This window comes from Mesitornis unicolor, unplaced genomic scaffold (assembly GCF_000695765.1).
Source record: "Mesitornis unicolor isolate BGI_N332 unplaced genomic scaffold, ASM69576v1 scaffold27184, whole genome shotgun sequence".
Classification (NCBI taxonomy): Eukaryota; Metazoa; Chordata; class Aves; order Mesitornithiformes; family Mesitornithidae; genus Mesitornis; species Mesitornis unicolor.
In genome coordinates, this window is record NW_010182490.1 from 1 (window position 1) to 17,715 (window position 17,715).

The following is a 17,715-nucleotide window of genomic DNA, read 5'->3' on the forward strand; positions in this document are numbered from 1 at the left end:
ACTGCAGCCTCAGCCCCCCGGCTGGCTACCAGGGCTCGGGGCGTGCTCCCCCCTCCGCGGGCCGTCCGCTGGCTCCCCAGGAGCAGGCAGTGAGGAGGCCGGGTGCGAGAGTGCAGCAGGAACCCTCCAGGGACTGAAGTGATGTCCAAGCCCTCTCGGGAACATCTGCTCCCAGGTCCAGTCTATTCATTGCAGTTAATTATCGGGGTAATCAGCTCCTGGCCCCACCTTGGGCCATGGCAGGGGTTGATCCCCCCCGTCAGCCACAGCGCTGGGGCTTTGGAGCCAGCACAGTCCCAGGTCCACAACTGTGTTCCCACCTCATCCTATGGTTGTGTCTGGAACAGAACTTTACACACACGGCATGATTTGGCAATCTTTATATCCACAATACATCATAACCATGCACAAAAATCGAGGGAGGTGTATATTTACAGAGTGAATTGCACTTAACTGAACACAAGAACCAGGAAAAAAAGTAAATGAAAGGAACCTCTCTTCTGGGTTGCATAAAGGTCCAGTGCTATTTATAGCCTACAAAGCCTGATAGACAAGACTACCGTGCATTATCTGACCAGCTTAAAATAAGAATTACTGCTATTTGAGACAGAACAGCCCTGCAGATACTCATTTCATGGGAACGTTCCATTAATCACCATTCAACCTGTATTATCTATTAAGACTCTATTAAGTGCCTGCAAGTGAAGAGAATCCAACCTCAGCCATGACTGTGTTTTACTGAAAAAGACTGTCAGCCTTCGCCTCTCATTTCCTGATTTTTCTTTTCTTATTTGAAACTCAGACCCCTACCTTTAACACTGTTTTTCCCATTTCTGTAATGAAGGAAAAAGGCCTCCCTAAGTGACTGAGGAACTTCATTAGGATCATCTTTCTTCTACACAGTCCAGAACCTCTAAGCAAGTTTCTTCCTTCATGACTGGAAGGGAAACGACAGCCAAGCACAGGTAAGACTCAACCAGTAACAGCCCACAAATAAATCATGTCCACAACTTCTGGAACAGCACAGCATGCAGGAATCGAAGCATCAGGAAGCAAAAATACCTACTGTACATTTTTCCAAGCATCTTTTGGTAACTGACCTGCTCAGATAAAAGGCACAGACAAACCCTTACCATCCTGGCATGTGCAGCAGAGAGAGCTCTACCCTGTTGGCACAAGAGTAGCCCATCACCAGCCTTTCCACATGCCATTAGAAGGTCATTAGAAGTGACTCAACAGAGCAGCACCCAGACAGGGGATCTCTGGGATGCAGCAGTCCTACTGCTCCTAGTAGTAAGTGCTGAGAAGCAGCCACAGGGGAAGAAGGGATCACAGTGCCTTTTCCTTCCACTGAATTTTGTCAGTCTTCACAGCACACACACAAATCTTCTTAACAAAGTAGCAAGTAGTCACTCATCAACTGGATTTTTAGGTTTATACAATGACAGAGTTTTAAAACTTTCCTAGGAACCAAACTTTCTTGCGCAGGCTACAGACAAACTCTCGGTGGAGACTCTGGACTCTAACTCATGCAGTCTGTAACCATCCAACTTAACAGGAAAAAAAAAAGTCAAGACTGAGGCAGCCTATCCAATGAATTTATTTTTCAAATTATCCCTTTGTGCACTCCCCACTAAATAACTTTTGTGTGAATTTTGGCCTTTACACTCCCCATAATTAACAGGGTAGTCAGCAGAAGAGACTCCTGTCTAATTCTGCATTGCAGGACTATGCTAAACATGTGCAGGAGCCTTCAGCTGAGGTTTGTATAACTGACACCGGGTGCTAAGCACACAGTGCTTTTTAGTGTTATTTTTCAATAGCTAAATGAAAGTCATCCTCAATATCCAAGTGAGGAAAGTATAGCACATGTGCTTCGTTCACAGGCAGCTTTCCTGCCATCAGGAGTTTCACATAAGCCAAATTCTGCCCTCAAAGCTCTTACAGCAGATGGAAAAGAGCTGGAGTCTTTTCTATTTTCCCTGGCAGGAATACTCAGAGGCACAGAGCTGCTGAAGCTGCAGCAGGAAGCAGTCCAGGTGAGGTTACATTTAACTGTTATTGTCACATCAGGAAAGCACAGGTGAGGAGTTTGGCCTTTTGGAGAGCTTCTTGAACATCACCCAGCTCTGCAACAGTTCAAGCTTCCTCAGGAGTCTTCCCCTCTGCAATTTCAGAAGCCATCACCAGCAGTGGGCTGGGTTGCAGCTACAGCTTCTGTGGAGTGCACAACACTTCCAGCAGGACACCAGGGCACTCCAGATCAGAAGTGTCTTCCCCTGCCTAAGCACAGGTTTTACCAGGCAGAACTGCTCCACTCTCCTTCTGTTGGCACTAATGGCCCTGCGCTGAGTCTAGGCAAAACCCTCTGATACCCCTAGACAGACTGCATCTCCAACCGCCTGGAGAGCAGCACAACAGCCTGGGAAGGAGTCAATCCCCGGTCCAACAAACTGACCAACCACAGCAGAAAAAGCCACTGCTTCATGTACAGTGTTCACACAAGCTGTGTGTGCACATGTGCACACAAGCACACTTCCCACATCTCGGGTACAGCAAAGTCCTGCAGCAGAAGGCAGCAGCCTTTCCACACCACACAACAGATCTCAGGAACAACACAGCCCTCCTGGCATGAACAGTGCAAGTTCAAGATCTACCTGCTCTGAGGGGCTTTGGTCAACACACAATTAAGCTGTTCCAGGTCTCTTCAATAGCCATATAATTTAACAGCAGTTGAGCCCTAGACACAAGCCTTTAATTGGGATTCTGAGGCAAAGTTTAGAGCCTTCCACAAAGTCAAATACTAAAGAAAATCTGTTTTAAGAGACAAGGAAGTGACTAAACTGCTTCCTAACTTCTTATGCCAGGCCAGACTGATTCTAGAAACTTATGTCAAGAACATAATTTGCCAAGTAAACACATTAATACATTACCCTGAATTAGTAAGTCTTCTTAACAGCACGATTATTCCTCACACTATTCAACTCATTTCTTTTTATAAAAGTTCTGTTCAAAATTTAAGGAGCCCAGCTTCACTGGTGTCCACCTGTTCTTGAATAAGATATTTTCAGTATCTAAGAGTTTTCCATTCTCTCCGATGGTGCACTCAGCTGCCAGCCTTTCTAAATACTGACCGCACATCACACTCAGGACCACCAAAAAGGAGTCAGTTCCCACCTTCACTCAGCAGGACGCTATTAAAGTAAATACCAAGTGTTGAAAGTGCTTCCTGAACCGGGATGTCCTTCAGGGCAGAACACTGATGCCTGAACTCATATCCTCATTCAACGGGAGGCTGCAAACACGCACCGCTTCACCTTGAATGTACTCTCTAAAGAAAGCTGCAAAGTGGAAATGCTAGGCACCACGTGAACCCTTTGCTTTGAACTACGGCCCTCTAGGTGCATACAGTACAAAATTAAAGGCATTGGTCTGGAAATCTTACAAAAGAAAAGCCATCAGAGTTAACCGCCCTTAATTTTATTACATAACCAGACAGAACAGTTGAGACTGGAATGTCAGATTTCCCCTTCAAGCACAATTCACAGTTTCATATTTGCTTTGTATCAGAAAAGAAAAACCAACTCACTAATACGCAGGAAGGATTCATCAAGTGTGGTACAGTCTCAGAATACAGAGCAAAAAATCACTGCAAATTGCTTCACTAGTATTCAGAGAGCAGCAGATGGTCTCCAACTCTTCCTTTGGACAGTTTCACCCAGTATTTGCCTCACTGTAACATTCAGCGTATACCAGAGGGGATGCAAGTGTGTAAGAGCTAGTGAATGATGACGAGCCATCATCACAGAGCATTTTCACAAGCTAGCAAGAGACTGACTACACGGAGGTGTGACAACATTCTTCCCATTCAGTGAAACAAAGTATTGTAGTAGTTAGCCCTGCTGATGACAGATCTGTTACATCAGGGGAAGTACAATCATTTGAGAATTACAGTCTGCAATTCAGTAAAACAGAACAAGAAGAAAACAACAGGTTAGTAGTTATTATGTGAAATCTTAATATTATGCATTTTAGTAGAGGTCAAGAAGATTATGCACAAGGTCAATAGTGAAAGGTCATGAAGAGAAAGTTCAAGATGCTATGATTCTGCAGAAGTTTTACAAAATGTATAAAGTATTGTGTTTCTCTACAACAACCAAAACCCTTACAAGTGCAGGTATATACATGACATGAAAATATTGCTTCACTCACTCAAACAGGGGTAGGAAAGATCTAGAGAAAAAGCAGCATGCAAAAAAGTCCTGGAACTACAGAAGATCCTGCTTTCAGACACTGATCTAAAGTACAAAATAAGCCGACTTGTACAGGTTGCAAAGTGTTTTTGAAATCAATATGCTGGCACTTACTGTACAACAATGTTAACTGATTAACATAAGCCATGAATAAATATTAAGCGACTTCATAAAGCCTGCGCAAGCAGCACAGGCATCCATGGTGGCAAAGAAAGCAAAGCAGACATACTTCATTGTTCCCAAATAAAACAAGAATAGAGAAAGATTTTCCAAGCAGGAATCGGTAAACTACACAGCCAGACTAACTGTATTAGGGGTAATTACATAATAAGTAATCTTATTTTCAACAGCTTTCTTATGTGTGTGCAGCCACTAAAAACCTCACCGTGAGACTTTATCAGGACAGAAAACAGAGCGTTTGGTAGGACAGCTATTTTCTTTTAATTTCTCCCCCATGTTTACAGAAACACAAGAAAATAATAATCTGACTATGGGAGGAAAAAAACCTTGTCACCTAAATGTAGTTATTTCTTCAACTGTTAGAGTCAAGTCTCCATGGTTTCTCTCCCAGAAAACAAAAAAAAAACAACACCAAACCCAAAAAAACCCCAAAACACAACCCAAAACCATTTGAGGAGAGTGTTTCAAGGGATAATATCCAGCAGCAGATGTTCCAACACAAACATGTCTATCAAATCAGTGCCTACATTTCAAGCCCAAAAGTCACCACATTGAAGGGGATTTCAGAGGCAGGGGAATGTTAGCCCTACAATTAAAGCCCTAAGATGAAAGGGGGGGACTTGGGAATGGGGTAAAGGAGGGAAGAGGAAGTCACTGAATCACAGGAGATAAGAAGTGCACACAAGTTTCTAAATGAAGCACAGACGAAGTGAAGGGCACAGGAGTCATCTACAGGAGGTCACAGGTTCTGACAGCACTGGAGTTTGTTGGATTTCTGTCCATCGGTGGTTGGTGGGACACTGATGTCGACTACGTTGTTGCCAGGAGACTCATCGTGTGCAGACCGATCTGCAATCTGCTTCTGCGAAACAATGCGGTAGATTTCTGAAATGAGAACAGACTTGTTAGAGCCCAGGAAGACACTGCCTCCGATGGAGCACACGTAGAAGATGCTAGAACCCAAGAATGAGAAGATTTTAACTTGAGAGCTGTGACAGGGAATCTAGTCTGACCAGCTGTGGCAGCCAACATCTCCAGCTCTGTAAGGGATATGCCAGCTCTGGCTGGAAAAGTTAGTACGACGAGTTCCCTACTGTCCCACAACAGCACTTCCTATCCCATTCTTTTTCAATGACTCCATGAACATAGGTATTATGAAAAGGCTTCTTAAATGAGAAAAGAGAAGGAGTGCTCATTTATAAAACAGGGAATCACCTTATTCTTGGGGGAAAAAAAAAAGGGCAGGCAACATAATCTAGAAAGACCAATGAACAGGAAGCTTGCAAAATGTCATTGTGCAGCAGCAATGACGGTATCTATTTCGCACTTCAGCTTCTGGCAAGCTGCTGCTACCAAATGACAGAAATGCCTGCTCCTCTCTGTAACAAATCAGTTTTCCCACCTATGATGGTAAAAAGCCACATGGTTCCATAAGGTCCCGTATTGATCTGAAAATGCTGTTCCTGAGAGAATTAATTTATCTGACGCAAATTAATTTATACCTGAAAGCACACAGATCCACAAAACTATAACCACTGAAGAGATACTGCCAGCTTAAAAGCTTTCAGAAACAAACCATTTCAACTGCACAGTTAGCAGAAATAATTTAAGTTGAAAGATTTTGAAATTACTTATTTCACTGACTACAAGCCCTTGTTCCAACTTCCCTCCATTGTGAGACAGGAAAAGGACAAGTACCTCCCTGGAAGTCTGCAGTAAATACTATGGTCACATTCATACAGCCACAACCTCAAAACAGCAACACCCAAAGTCTTCAGGAAGGATTAAAAATCATGGGCAATGATGTGGGTTTTTTATGTATTTTTTTTTAAAAAAGAAGCTGCAGATATTTACATTGTTTAAAATGGCACCTTTTGACCCAATACTGATTTTGCTGCCATCATGTACCTTCAGCTCTTTTTGCTGAAGGGGATGAGGAGAGCGGTACAGGGGCTGTTGCAACTCCCTTCTCATGTGCTCAGGGGTATATTTTAATGCCAGTTATTCAGAGCCGCTGCCAAGCCCTCTTTGCTTTGAGGTGGCATCTGTTTGGTTTGGTTGGTTGGTTGGTTTTTTTCTCCAGTTTTTAGCAATCCCTCAAACTGGTGCCCAGTAAGGAAACTCCTGTCCTGCTGCTCACACCCTTTTCCCTCCTCCACCTGCTCCACAGTTGCTCCCAGCTCTACCCAGCACATTTTCCTGGGGTTCTTTTCCTCCCTTAGCAGGATGATTCTCTCCCAGCTATCACTTTAGGAACAGCCTTTTCAGGACTCCTCAGTCCTACCAGCCACATCTCCACTGTACCTGAACTGGACAACCTCAACACTTCTGGGAGCCCAGGATGCTGCTAAGAGATGGCTTTCTGAGTTCAGTTCAGATCCAGGTCTGATCTCAGTTCCAGTTCTGGCTCCCCCAGTATCTCATCCATCCCACCAGACCATACTGGGCTCTCTCCTAGAGGCACCTTAGGCCATCTTCTCTACTTGAGGTCAGTCTCAGGACAACACTGCAAGGGAAGACAGGATGGATGAAAACTGCCAAACTACACCCAGAGCTCTACAACCATGGATGCCATCTCAAGGTGCCTCAGATCTAGCCAAGCGTCACAGGTAGGCAGTGAACCTGCTCTGCTGTAAGGCTGCCCTGCACCAGAGTCCCAGCTCAGGCACCAGGCAGCCTCCTCCACAGCTCTGTCTCACAGCCATATTCTCCAGTAGCTCCACCAGTAGCTCTAATGACAACACAAGTTTTGCTGGGCAGCAAATATAACCATTCCTAGTCTGTCAGGCTTTTTACTCCTAGGAGCAGCTTGGCTGTCCTTTTTCTCCTGCCTGCCTCTTCTTGGTCATCTCATCCTCTAATTGTAACACATTTCTGGTACCAACAGAGTTGGCCAATGCCAGACCCAGTGATCCCAACACTTCTTATGCACACCTTTGCAAAAGAAACCTAAAAGAGCCTGCCTTACAGAATTCCCCATATTATAACTCAGCTTTTTTCCTAGTAATAGGCTTTCATTCATACATAACCAAGAAACAACAATACAAAGCCAATTCTTTGGTCAGGATCCAATAAGCAACACACACCAGGCACTTGCTGATCAAGAAGAACCAGAACAAAGGCTCCTTCTCATTTAACTGAAATCAGTATCTGGCCACAACAAAGCTCAGAAAATGCTCATATTGAGATGCTGTGGGACATGTGAATCAGGCGTAACTCCACAGAACAGCCTACAGGGTGAGACTACAGTTTATCAGTCTAGGATTCAGCTGTTGTAAGCAATAGTCAGGGATTGGATCTTGCCAACTCTTCATGTTCACAGTATGGATTTTAAAGAGCTTTTCAAAAGACAGAACAAACACAGTGACAAAATATATGGTGTTTCCCTCTCTTTAGGGCAAAATTCAGATCTCATGGGGCAGCCAGAGGTAGAACAGTAATCCGACACTTGTTTGATAGCCCTCTTCCTATTTAGATATGATTTAAGGGTTCTTTGCCAAGTACTAATTAATTCATTTTAGTAGTGGAAGACTCTGCTTTGAAACATCAACTTCCCCACCACCTCAAACAGTATTTTGAGATAGGACTACTGCAGGACACAGAGTGGAAGACAGTCTCTCTGAAAGCAGAGATGCCCAAGTTTATCAGGGTTTGTTAGCTCCAGTTCAGCAGTCCTGCAGGCTCATGTTGGTTTTCTTCGGACACCCTTGGGTGTGACAGCACCACGCTTCCCAGGACTCTGCTTCCCAGGGTTAGCTCAAGCAGGGCACCACCCAAATGCAGAGTCTCCTCAGCCTGGTATCAGCATAATACATCCTCTGGAACACAAAGTGCTAAAGCATACAGTGCTGACACACTCATACAAACTAACTAAAACTAGAGTAAGATTAGGCCAAACCCCAAGTTTAGGAAAAGTTACCCACCCCAGCTGAAGGAACACCACAAAGAGGAACAGCACTTATTCTAAGCATTGCTCTTGCTTTGCGTGCTTCCCACTCCTCCTGCCTGTGCCACCTACCTCCCAGCATATATCCTCATCACTTCAACCCTGTCCTTCCTCACTCTTCCAGAGGCCAAATGAGCACTCAGCTCAAATTTGCAAAACACCAGCTGGAAACCCTTGTGAGCTGCTAATAGAAGCGCTTTGGCCGCAGCTTTGCACAGCAAGGAGTACTTGCTGGTGTACCCACGGTAATGAAGCTTTACTGGTGAATCCAAGGCCTCGTGTGCAGTAGGGTGGCTCCCTTACTCCAGGCCATGAAGATACATGCAGGCAACAGCTCCATCTTAAGGAATGGAAATTCTGAGCCCCAGTCTGAAGGAGGAAAAAAGCAAGTAGTAGAGTACTACTACTTGGAACACCTCTGATACTACATGGAGTGGACCTGCTGCACTGAGCATTCCCACACATACAGTAAGTCTGAAGCTGCACTGGACGCTGTGCACGCAGTAGCCACAGCTACAGCAGGTATACACAGCGAGGAACATTCTTAGGCAGTGGAAGCCATAAGACCTGGTGTCATTTTGGCCTGTGCCACTATCATGTTCTAAGACAATTCCTGGGACATTCCCAGCAGGCAGCCCATCTACAACCCTTGCCATCGGCTGAGAATCAGAGTTCAGCAGTCTGGGCAAACATATTACGCACCGGTTTGCTTTGGTGCAAGAGAAGACATTGAAACACTATTGTTCTACGCCAATTCCTGGGACTCTCCAGGGACATTCCCAGCAGGCAGCGTCCATGCAGCCAGGCTGTCGGTGCATGGTCATCTACAACCCTTGCCATCTGCTGAGAATCAGAGTTCAGCAGTCTGGACAAAAATATTATGCACCGGTCTGCTTTGGTGCAAGAGAAGACATTGAAACACTTCACCTCCTAGCATGACTGCGGCTTCACTGCCGAGATTTCATGAAGGCACAGAACTTCCAGTGTCTTTCCAACAATGCTATTGCAATAGCTTAAATTTATGGATCATCAGCAGGCAAGAAACCTCCAGACTCATGGGCAGAAAGGTATGTGTGGGAGGGAGGCAGAACAAAAATGTAACATCAGAAGGTTGCAAATTGACCGCCACTCCCTACATTCATTTCCAAAACATTCTAGATAACTGCAAAACACACCCAGCGATCCACTACATCAGGAGGTCCACCGAATCCACAACAAACCATACCTGTAAGGATGTTCTTGAAGGCTTCTTCTACATTTGTTGAATCCAGAGCGGAAGTTTCAATAAAAGATAAGTTATTTTTTTCTGTAACAGATAACAAGTGGTTCAGTTAAAAACTTCGATAGTACATTATTTCACCTGTACTTTAAGGTTTTCACTTTTATATTAGGCCAAATCAGCCAGACCACACTCTATTATTTTTTCCCCGTTACACTAGGAACAGCTTGGTGCACCGTTTATTTAGCTGCTGGCGTTCCAGCAGCATCACCTTTGACCAGTGCCTTTCCATAGCGCGAGAACATTTTTCTCACTGCAGCCCTTGTTCAGTCAAGCAATACAGTGTTATTCTCATCTGGCTGTGGATCACTCCTAGAAGGACCTTGAGCAAGAGCACTGGCAAAAGCACGTTATTTGCAATAGGAGTCACAACTCTCCTCTGCAATCCTCCCAAAATTAAACAGGCTTACACTTTTCTAATCAGACCCCACCCCAAAATTATAATAAAGCCCCTAGTAATACAGTATTTTCTTCTTTCCCCATTACAATGCAAAAGGCACATACTTTTTCATTTACAAAAAAAAAAAGGTTGTGTTTAATGCTCAAGCATGACAGAATGGTACTGTACCACCTACCCAGACATAGGCAAATTTCAGTTGTAGAGTTTAAGCAGCAGCACCTGTATTATCACCAAACAAGATGTTGAATCAAGTGACCAAGTAATGCAGTAAGATGCCTACTAACTTGTTTTGCCTCTGTTTTATAGACTTCACTTCTCATTCATCTGCAAATTTGAAGTGGTTTTACTAACCACAGGATATTTGCTTACGAGTAAACTTCAGGAAACATGTGTAAGCAAGCCCTAGTGGTATTCCTAGAAGGATTTTAAAGGCTATACATTTAAATTTGACCTCCAAGCCTGACAGCCACACAAAAGTAAGCTGAATGTCCCTAGGCCTGTAAGGGCAAGAAGGTATTTGATCAGCGCTCTGCAAGATAAGGAAGAGAGAGAAGAAATGCAACGGCAGCAGCTCACATAAACCACTTGATTTCTCCCAACCATTTATAATCTCCACATCTGATGAATACTGCATTTAAATGAAACTAGATGAGACTACTACATGCAGCAGTGCTCTGGAGCAGAAACTACTCCATCTACGAGAAGTTTCAGTATTCATTTGCAGCTGTCCACATTGATATGCACGCAGCAGAACCAGGCCTCTCGGAAGGAAGGAAAGACATTGTGTTTTGTGATATTTCATGTTTATATTGTGACATTTTCTCTTCTAAGTGTTGCTTACTGTTTCTAGTCTTGCTAGAGGAAGTGTTTAATCTTCAGCTATCAGGCAACTCAAGGACTGCTTCAAGGGTTTCAAAAACATGTACTACCACTAGATTTGAAAAAAACTAAACCAACCACACACTATTTAATAAACTAACATATTTTCATTTAAAAAAACCCCAACAACTTAAATGCCTTTTTTAGGGTCAAAAATAAAACTTGAGGTGAAAGTTCAGCACTCAGTGACTACAGCTGCGTGATTACAGCTTGCATAAACACCATCACACTGAGAAAGCACCAACCCAGAACACTGTCTACAAACCTGCAAAAGCCCGGGCCTCATCAGTGGGCACAGCTCTCAGGTGGCGGAGGTCGCTCTTGTTCCCCACCAGCATGATGACAATGTTGTTGTCTGCGTGATCTCTAAGCTCCTTCAGCCAGCGCTCCACGTTCTCGTAAGTGAGATGTTTGGCAATGTCATACACAAGAAGAGCCCCAACAGCACCGCGATAATACCTAAAACCATAAGGCACATTTCTGTGTAGAGAGCTCTGTCCGAGTTATACCAACAACCCTGGTACCAGTTCTTCTATACTGGTTACTACTGGAAAGTTAAAAACATTCCCCCAAGCTTTGGAAAAAGTTGAGTTGATGCAAATACTGTTGAAGGGGGTTTTTTAATGCCTAAAACCAAGTTCCAAATGCTAGGTTTTCTTGAACGGCTTTCCTAAAAAATTCCAATGTATGTAACAAAATGCCGAAAAGACTGTGGAAGCCAGGACATTTCTAGTCTGCTAGAACAGTGTGCAAGAAAAGTCACAATGCATTTCAGAACCAGTACTGCTAGAAGGCTTTTGTGAAGTTATAACTTATCTTTCTACCAAGAAAATGGTCCTTAGTAAAACAACAGTATTTGTTGCTGATCTTTCAAACACCTCCTGTTCCTCTTAAAAATCAAAGAGCGGCACTCTGGGCTCTACGAACGCTCACCCACAAGCCAGTAATCCAAGAACGGAGCTTGCTCCTGCAGTGCAGGTTTGGGCCCATTTCAACTCAAGCCAAGGGCTGAGGACAGCACGAGCCAATCTATATCAGCAATCCTATAATCCTGTATAACATCCACATCTCTCTTCCACACAATCCTACCATTTCTCCACTGCTCCACCAGCACCTGTCTGAAACATCACTGAACCAATTCAGGGCACCAAGTCAGCAGAAAACATTCGCTTTGGACTGCTGGGTGGTGTTTTGCTGACTGAGCAGGCTGGACTGGCCCAGCGATGTGTCAAGCAAGAGCTCACACCAGCATAGAGGAGAGGCAGGATCGTAGGGCTGCAGATGCACTGATTCTCATCAGCCAAGTCTGTTCCTGAACCAGACTCAGCCAGCAGTTTTTCTGCTAAGCTTTTACAGCAGTAAGCATTCAAGGGTCACCAAAAAAAGAGTTATGAAAAACCGTTAACAATTACAGGAAAGACACAATTTGAAAAAGTCACTCACATCTGCTTCTGTGTTACTTTTTTTCTGCATTCTGTTTCACCTCAATGAAAAAAGTTCTTCCTACCTTGAGTTCAATACAAATGGCTCAATCCCTGCATGATTCAGAAACACATTTGAACCTCATAAATGCACATACATCTTTAACACTAAAAAATTTCAACTTGCTGATCAGAACATGCCCTGGATAACTATGCCTGCAATAGGGTTGGGGCTTTTTATCCCTCTAAAAGACACTTTCACCTACTACCTGCATAGAAACAGATACAACCAGAGGTTACATCTTAAGACACTGCCTGGATTAACAAGGTGCCGCACATGAAAGCTTCTCAATGCCACTACTCTAAATAGGGGTGTGCCTAATGCTGCGGAGTCAGCATTATCACAGTTGCCTTCCCACTTACTGGTTATTCAGCATGCACTCTCAGACCTAATTTTCAGGGCTGTGACTAATTCAAAGTCATTGAGATTTCAGGGGAGTTTGTGGCCGCAGACTGTCCTAAAAAATACCCTGTCTCACAACTGAGGGAGCAGTGAAGACCAGAAGCCAGCGGTGCCATGGTAAGCGACCACACTGAGACCAAAACGTGGCGCCAAACAGCATCCAGCTTCCATCAGAAATGGCACTTGTTCCAAGCAACACATGTCCAGGTCAGGTAAAAGACCTCAAATCACAACGAACAAAATTCCCCACGCTTTTGATTTAAGCTGTCTTTTTTTAATTAATTGTATCTCTAGAACCTAAAAGTTACTTTCATTGTATTAATAAGGAAACACAAAACTATTTGCTGTCTTATGAGTTGCATCTACACTGAAGTCTGTCGTAATGACTGTCACATGTCCCTAATATTTTGCTTTCATTCTCTACCCATAAGTTTATCTGTGCCACCTTTGTTGGAATTCTGCTGTTAACCTGAACAAAGACAGTACTCACGCTGAGGTAATGGCACGGTATCGTTCCTGTCCTGCAGTATCCCAGATCTGTGCTTTTATCGTCTTCCCATCCACCTGGATGCTCCTGGTGGCAAATTCCACCCCAATGGTGCTCTTGCTCTCCAGATTGAACTCATTGCGTGTGAAGCGTGACAGAAGATTACTCTTCCCAACTCCAGAGTCTCCAATCAACACAACTGAAAGACAAGACATTATTTTCGAGATTAGTTCTTCCACCAGCATTTACACAGCGCAGTGGTGCTGGCTGGCTGCTACAATGCCTTGCAGGCAGGACCCAGAGTTGCTGCGCAGTCAGATAAACATAGGAGAAAGTTACGCTGACAGCACCTCAGACTTTACTACTCACAGCTTGCTTCCCCAGCCCCAAAACAGCCCCAAGCCTTTTTGTTGCTAGCAGCTGCTCAGTTCCTCAGAGATGGAAATGAGAAATTGCTGCAGCAACTGTCAACAGTCAAACATCGCCTTGGAGGCCCCGTGCCACCGCCAGTGATCAGAGCCAACCCCACGTCCACTGCATACTCAGCTTTCTGGAGAGCAAGGCTGAAACCCACATTTTAAGAAATGCGACAGTCAAGGACATGGCAACAGGCTACCTGTGTGCCTGACAAAAGCCTCTGTTCGGTATAAGCTTATTCTATTTTTATTTTAAAAAACCCCAAACCAACCAAAACCAATACAGTAAGTAAACAATTATTTGCAGTCTCTGTTGGGGTCATACAGGGTGTTTTATTTCAATAATCTAATTCATAAATATGTTCACCACAATAAAGGGGAAAATATGAGACATTTGATACTACAAACAAGATACAAAGCAAAGCAGAACTTCATCCAGCAAAATGAGTTCTAGTGGATCGCACTAGTAAAAAATGAGCTAAAATCTCTGCCTCCACACGAGGCGTTGCCATGCTAACAGAAAAACACTAGCACAGAGATCTTCAGCACACAAACCCCAGCTTTACCGAAAGGCACTGTGAACATAAAAGGCACACCTTGGAGCAGGAGTCCCCCCTGCTCTGGGGATGAAGCTTTCCACTCCCAAGCACACACCTCTGCCATCGCTGCTCGAGAGGCTGCAGCTTTGGCCCAGCCACCCTGCACTAGGCTCTCCATGGACCTTCTCATCCACAGCTCCAACAGCAAATCATCACCCCGGGTTCTTCACTGTGCAGTTAAAGCAACTACAGACATTTTCTTAAATCCCTGTATTACTGAGTAGAGCAAGAAATAACTAAAGGGAAACAAGACTAAAGGCAATTAAGCCATTCTCCCTTAGTCTCAGCAAATCCTGTGTCATACGTGACTCTGGTATTCGAGCTAGCAGTATCCAGGTTCCAGCAGAAGAAAAAAAGGCACCTCAGTGAGGTTTCCTCAACCCTGGGAATATTTCCTGCTTCATTTCAAAGTACAGGTTTGTTAATCCTCCTCATTCACATGATGTTTTTCCTATAGAAAAGCAGACACGGGCAGAAAGCATCCCTGATCCCTCCACAACAAGTTACACAAGACTCATCTCATTACATGCTTCCAGAATGAGCTCACCAGCGTTCTCCTAGGGCCAAGGACCATGCTCATCTTTTAGTGTTATTACAGCTTTTTTCTGCTCAGGCCATTGTTTCGGGACACAGCTCTGGCAGCACTGCTGCTCCAGCTCACATACCCCCGGCGAGCACATTCCCAAACTTCAGCTGCAGCTCTCTGTCTCTCTGTTGCAGCAGCTCCTGAGCTGCATGGGGAGATTGCCGAAATGCCCCGCACTCCCCCCCAGCATTTCATCCGGCTGACAGCACAGATAGACGGACAATTGTGCTAGCACAGCTGAACAGTCAAAACACAACAGAGGCAGGAACAGGCAGCCAGTGGATGGTGGCAAGGCGCCACAGCTCCCCACCCGCGAGAGCTTAAATCAGCTCCTCACAGCACTCTGCCTTCGCTGGCAAACAGCCTCGACCATTCTTTAGGGTATGAGAACAGATATATTAAAAATATTTTATTACGAGTTCCTACTCTAGGATTTTTGTTAGCTTTCTTTTCCAGACAAACAGGTTTTCATCACTAATTCCACAGGGTGCTCCAAGAGCAGGACAAAAGTCACCCATCACACACAGGGATCTGCTGGTGTGGGGTAGGCTGTGCCCTGCAGCAAAGCCCTGACTGTAGCCAGGAGGAGGTAGGGACACCCACCAACACAACCAGAACAGCTTGGAAAAACCCTGAAGCTCCCAGCTGTTTCCAAAGGGAGTGACCTTCTCAGGAATCCACAGCTCAGAAAGCCCAGTCACCTCCCCAGGATCCAGTCACCTCCCATCCTCTGGCATTTTAAAATTATCAGCTTTGTGCACAAACTGTGTAAATGGCTCTCAAGTCATTAACTCCATCCGTCACAGGCAGAAAATTCAAGGGGTCCAGCATCACTTCAGCTGGTCACTCACCTCTGCTGCAACCTGGCAGCAAAGCACCAGGCTCCCCTGCACTGGGCTGCCCCACGTTCTGGCAGAGCCTGTACGAGAGCATTTTGAGAAGCTACTGGATGCAGAAGTAACAAAGGAAGGCAACCAGATCCAAAGTCAGTAAATACTGTTCCCTCTGCCTTACAGTCTCCAAGTGCTTCTTGTTAATACTTGAGCATTAGACAAGCATTTTCACTTTCAGGAGGGAGACACAAAGACTGGAGGCCCACATGCTGACAGAACCCACAAACTTTTATTTTCTGTGGGAACTGAGCAAGATAGCTTCAAGGACCTGGGCTAAGTGATGAGATCTGGGGAAAGCTCCTGAATTTAGGAACAGGCCACCAGACAGCATTGCCTGTTCAAATGCACAAGTCTCAACAGAGCAGAAAAGGAAGTTCCCAATCAGATCTAAGAGCCTGAATACTCCCTAAACACATCTCAAACAGAACTGATGAAGTTATGCTCCCAGAATGGCCTTCAGGGCCACGCTGTAATGCAGAGATGCACTGGTTTTAACCTGGAAGTGACCGGCACCAACAACCAGCACCAACCATCACCAGATGTAAGTATGCAGCCAAGCCACGCTCAGGACTCACATCCTGAATCACGGCCCTGCTCCTTCAGTCTCCCCTGATTTTCTCTCCATCACCACCCTGTGCAGCCTGCAGGTCACCAGCTACCACGTTATCCACCCACCACAGCAAAGTGTTCAGCTCGCGGTCACCATCACCACAACAACCAAGAGCTGCCCGAGCAGAGCAGGACCCCACCACCCGGACACCAGCTTGGCACCATGGGGGCCTGGGACAAGGCAAGACACAGAATTAACAACCCAGGGCAATGCATAGAGTTTAAATACATTAATCTATTAATCTGGCAAAAAGAATATATTCTTCTGAGCAATCAAGAAGACTCTCTCTAGCTGAGACCACATAAGCAGAGTTCATGGTAAATATCAAGGGCATAAGGTTGCCAGATATTGATGGCTAATATGACACACATTTGTTTTTAATGAACACAGCCTTTGTTAGGCTTCGGTTCTAAATCAGAGCAGTCTAAATTCCCACACAGGTAAAAGAAACCTCTTTTTTCTATGGGTGGTTTTTCCTTCCTTTTTCCTGAGCCAACTTAAATCTGCACAGCCTCAAATTTAATTTTTAAAATAAATGCAGATAATAGCTAATCTTGGAGGAAAATTAATGTGCAGATTGCACTTTAACAGGTACAAGGCTTCCAGTACTTTAGCAAATATTAAGAGGTCGTGAATTCCAGATCCAACCCATTCAAAACCCATCATGAGAAGTTCCTGCTTTTTAACCATCCCAGCTACAAAACTAATTGGGAATAGAGCCCTGGATACATCACTGAGACGCAGCCATGACGAGATCCTCGCAGCCTCTTCACGCTGCGCAGCTCCACACACAGAATCCAGCTCTTCACTGTGTTAACAAACAACATTTCGTCGTGATCAATAAAATAAGCAGTTCTGACTGCCAGGATGCACACAGAAGAAAAGGAAATTGGGAATAAAGACACAGTTCAGCAGAGCAGCTTTGACTGTAACCACGCTCGCACCCCCAGAGTGCCACCAGCCCCTACATTAGTTTTTCCCTACTGCGTGCTGGAGCCGATAAGCCAACTCCCTCAGCTGCCCCCACAGCCCCAGTGCGACGGCCAGTCCCAAAGCAGCAGCTGAGGGAGGACACAAGTGAGGGAACACAGGAGCAGCACACAAACTGTTGCTACAAACTCCTTGGCCATGTTCACCTCTGAATGACTGTTTTATAGGCAGTATTTCACATGGAAAATATTAACAATAAATAGGACTCTCTGCCTTCTAAATTTTTCAAAAAGCTGATTAATATAATCTATGCTAACTGACAGCAGTTCCCATACGAGCAGTTCCAGATCTTCCACAACATAAAAGAGTACAA

At 44.8% G+C, this 17,715-nt stretch overlaps 1 protein-coding gene across 2 annotated transcripts; it reads right to left on the reverse strand.

The window, feature by feature from the left end:
- Positions 1-3,458: 3,458 nt before the first annotated feature.
- RAB11B (RAB11B, member RAS oncogene family) lies at positions 3,459-13,523 on the reverse strand. Of its 2 annotated transcripts, none has more exons than XM_010183797.1 (4): positions 13,312-13,523; positions 11,203-11,396; positions 9,605-9,685; positions 3,459-5,318 (listed from the first exon to the last, which is right to left on the reverse strand). In XM_010183797.1, the coding sequence occupies exons 1-4, from the start codon at positions 13,521-13,523 to the stop codon at positions 5,173-5,175; spliced, it is 633 nt and encodes a 210-aa protein (XP_010182099.1). In that variant the 3' UTR covers positions 3,459-5,172. The 2 variants fall into 2 exon arrangements, with proteins under 2 accessions (XP_010182099.1, XP_010182100.1); XM_010183798.1 differs by having other exon boundaries at positions 5,223-5,295.
- Positions 13,524-17,715: the final 4,192 nt, after the last annotated feature.

Bases quoted from the DNA above. Each gene is read 5' to 3' on its own strand.
- RAB11B (XM_010183797.1), bottom strand. From the start codon at position 13,523: ATGTCTTGTCTTTCAGTTGTGTTGATTGGAGACTCTGGAGTTGGGAAG. The intron at 9,686-11,202 runs GTTTGTAGACAG...TATCTGTTACAG, and splicing joins TGAGGCCCGGGCTTTTGCAG to AAAAAAATAACTTATCTTTT. The intron at 5,319-9,604 runs GTATGGTTTGTT...TTCTCATTTCAG, and splicing joins CTTCAAGAACATCCTTACAG to AAATCTACCGCATTGTTTCG.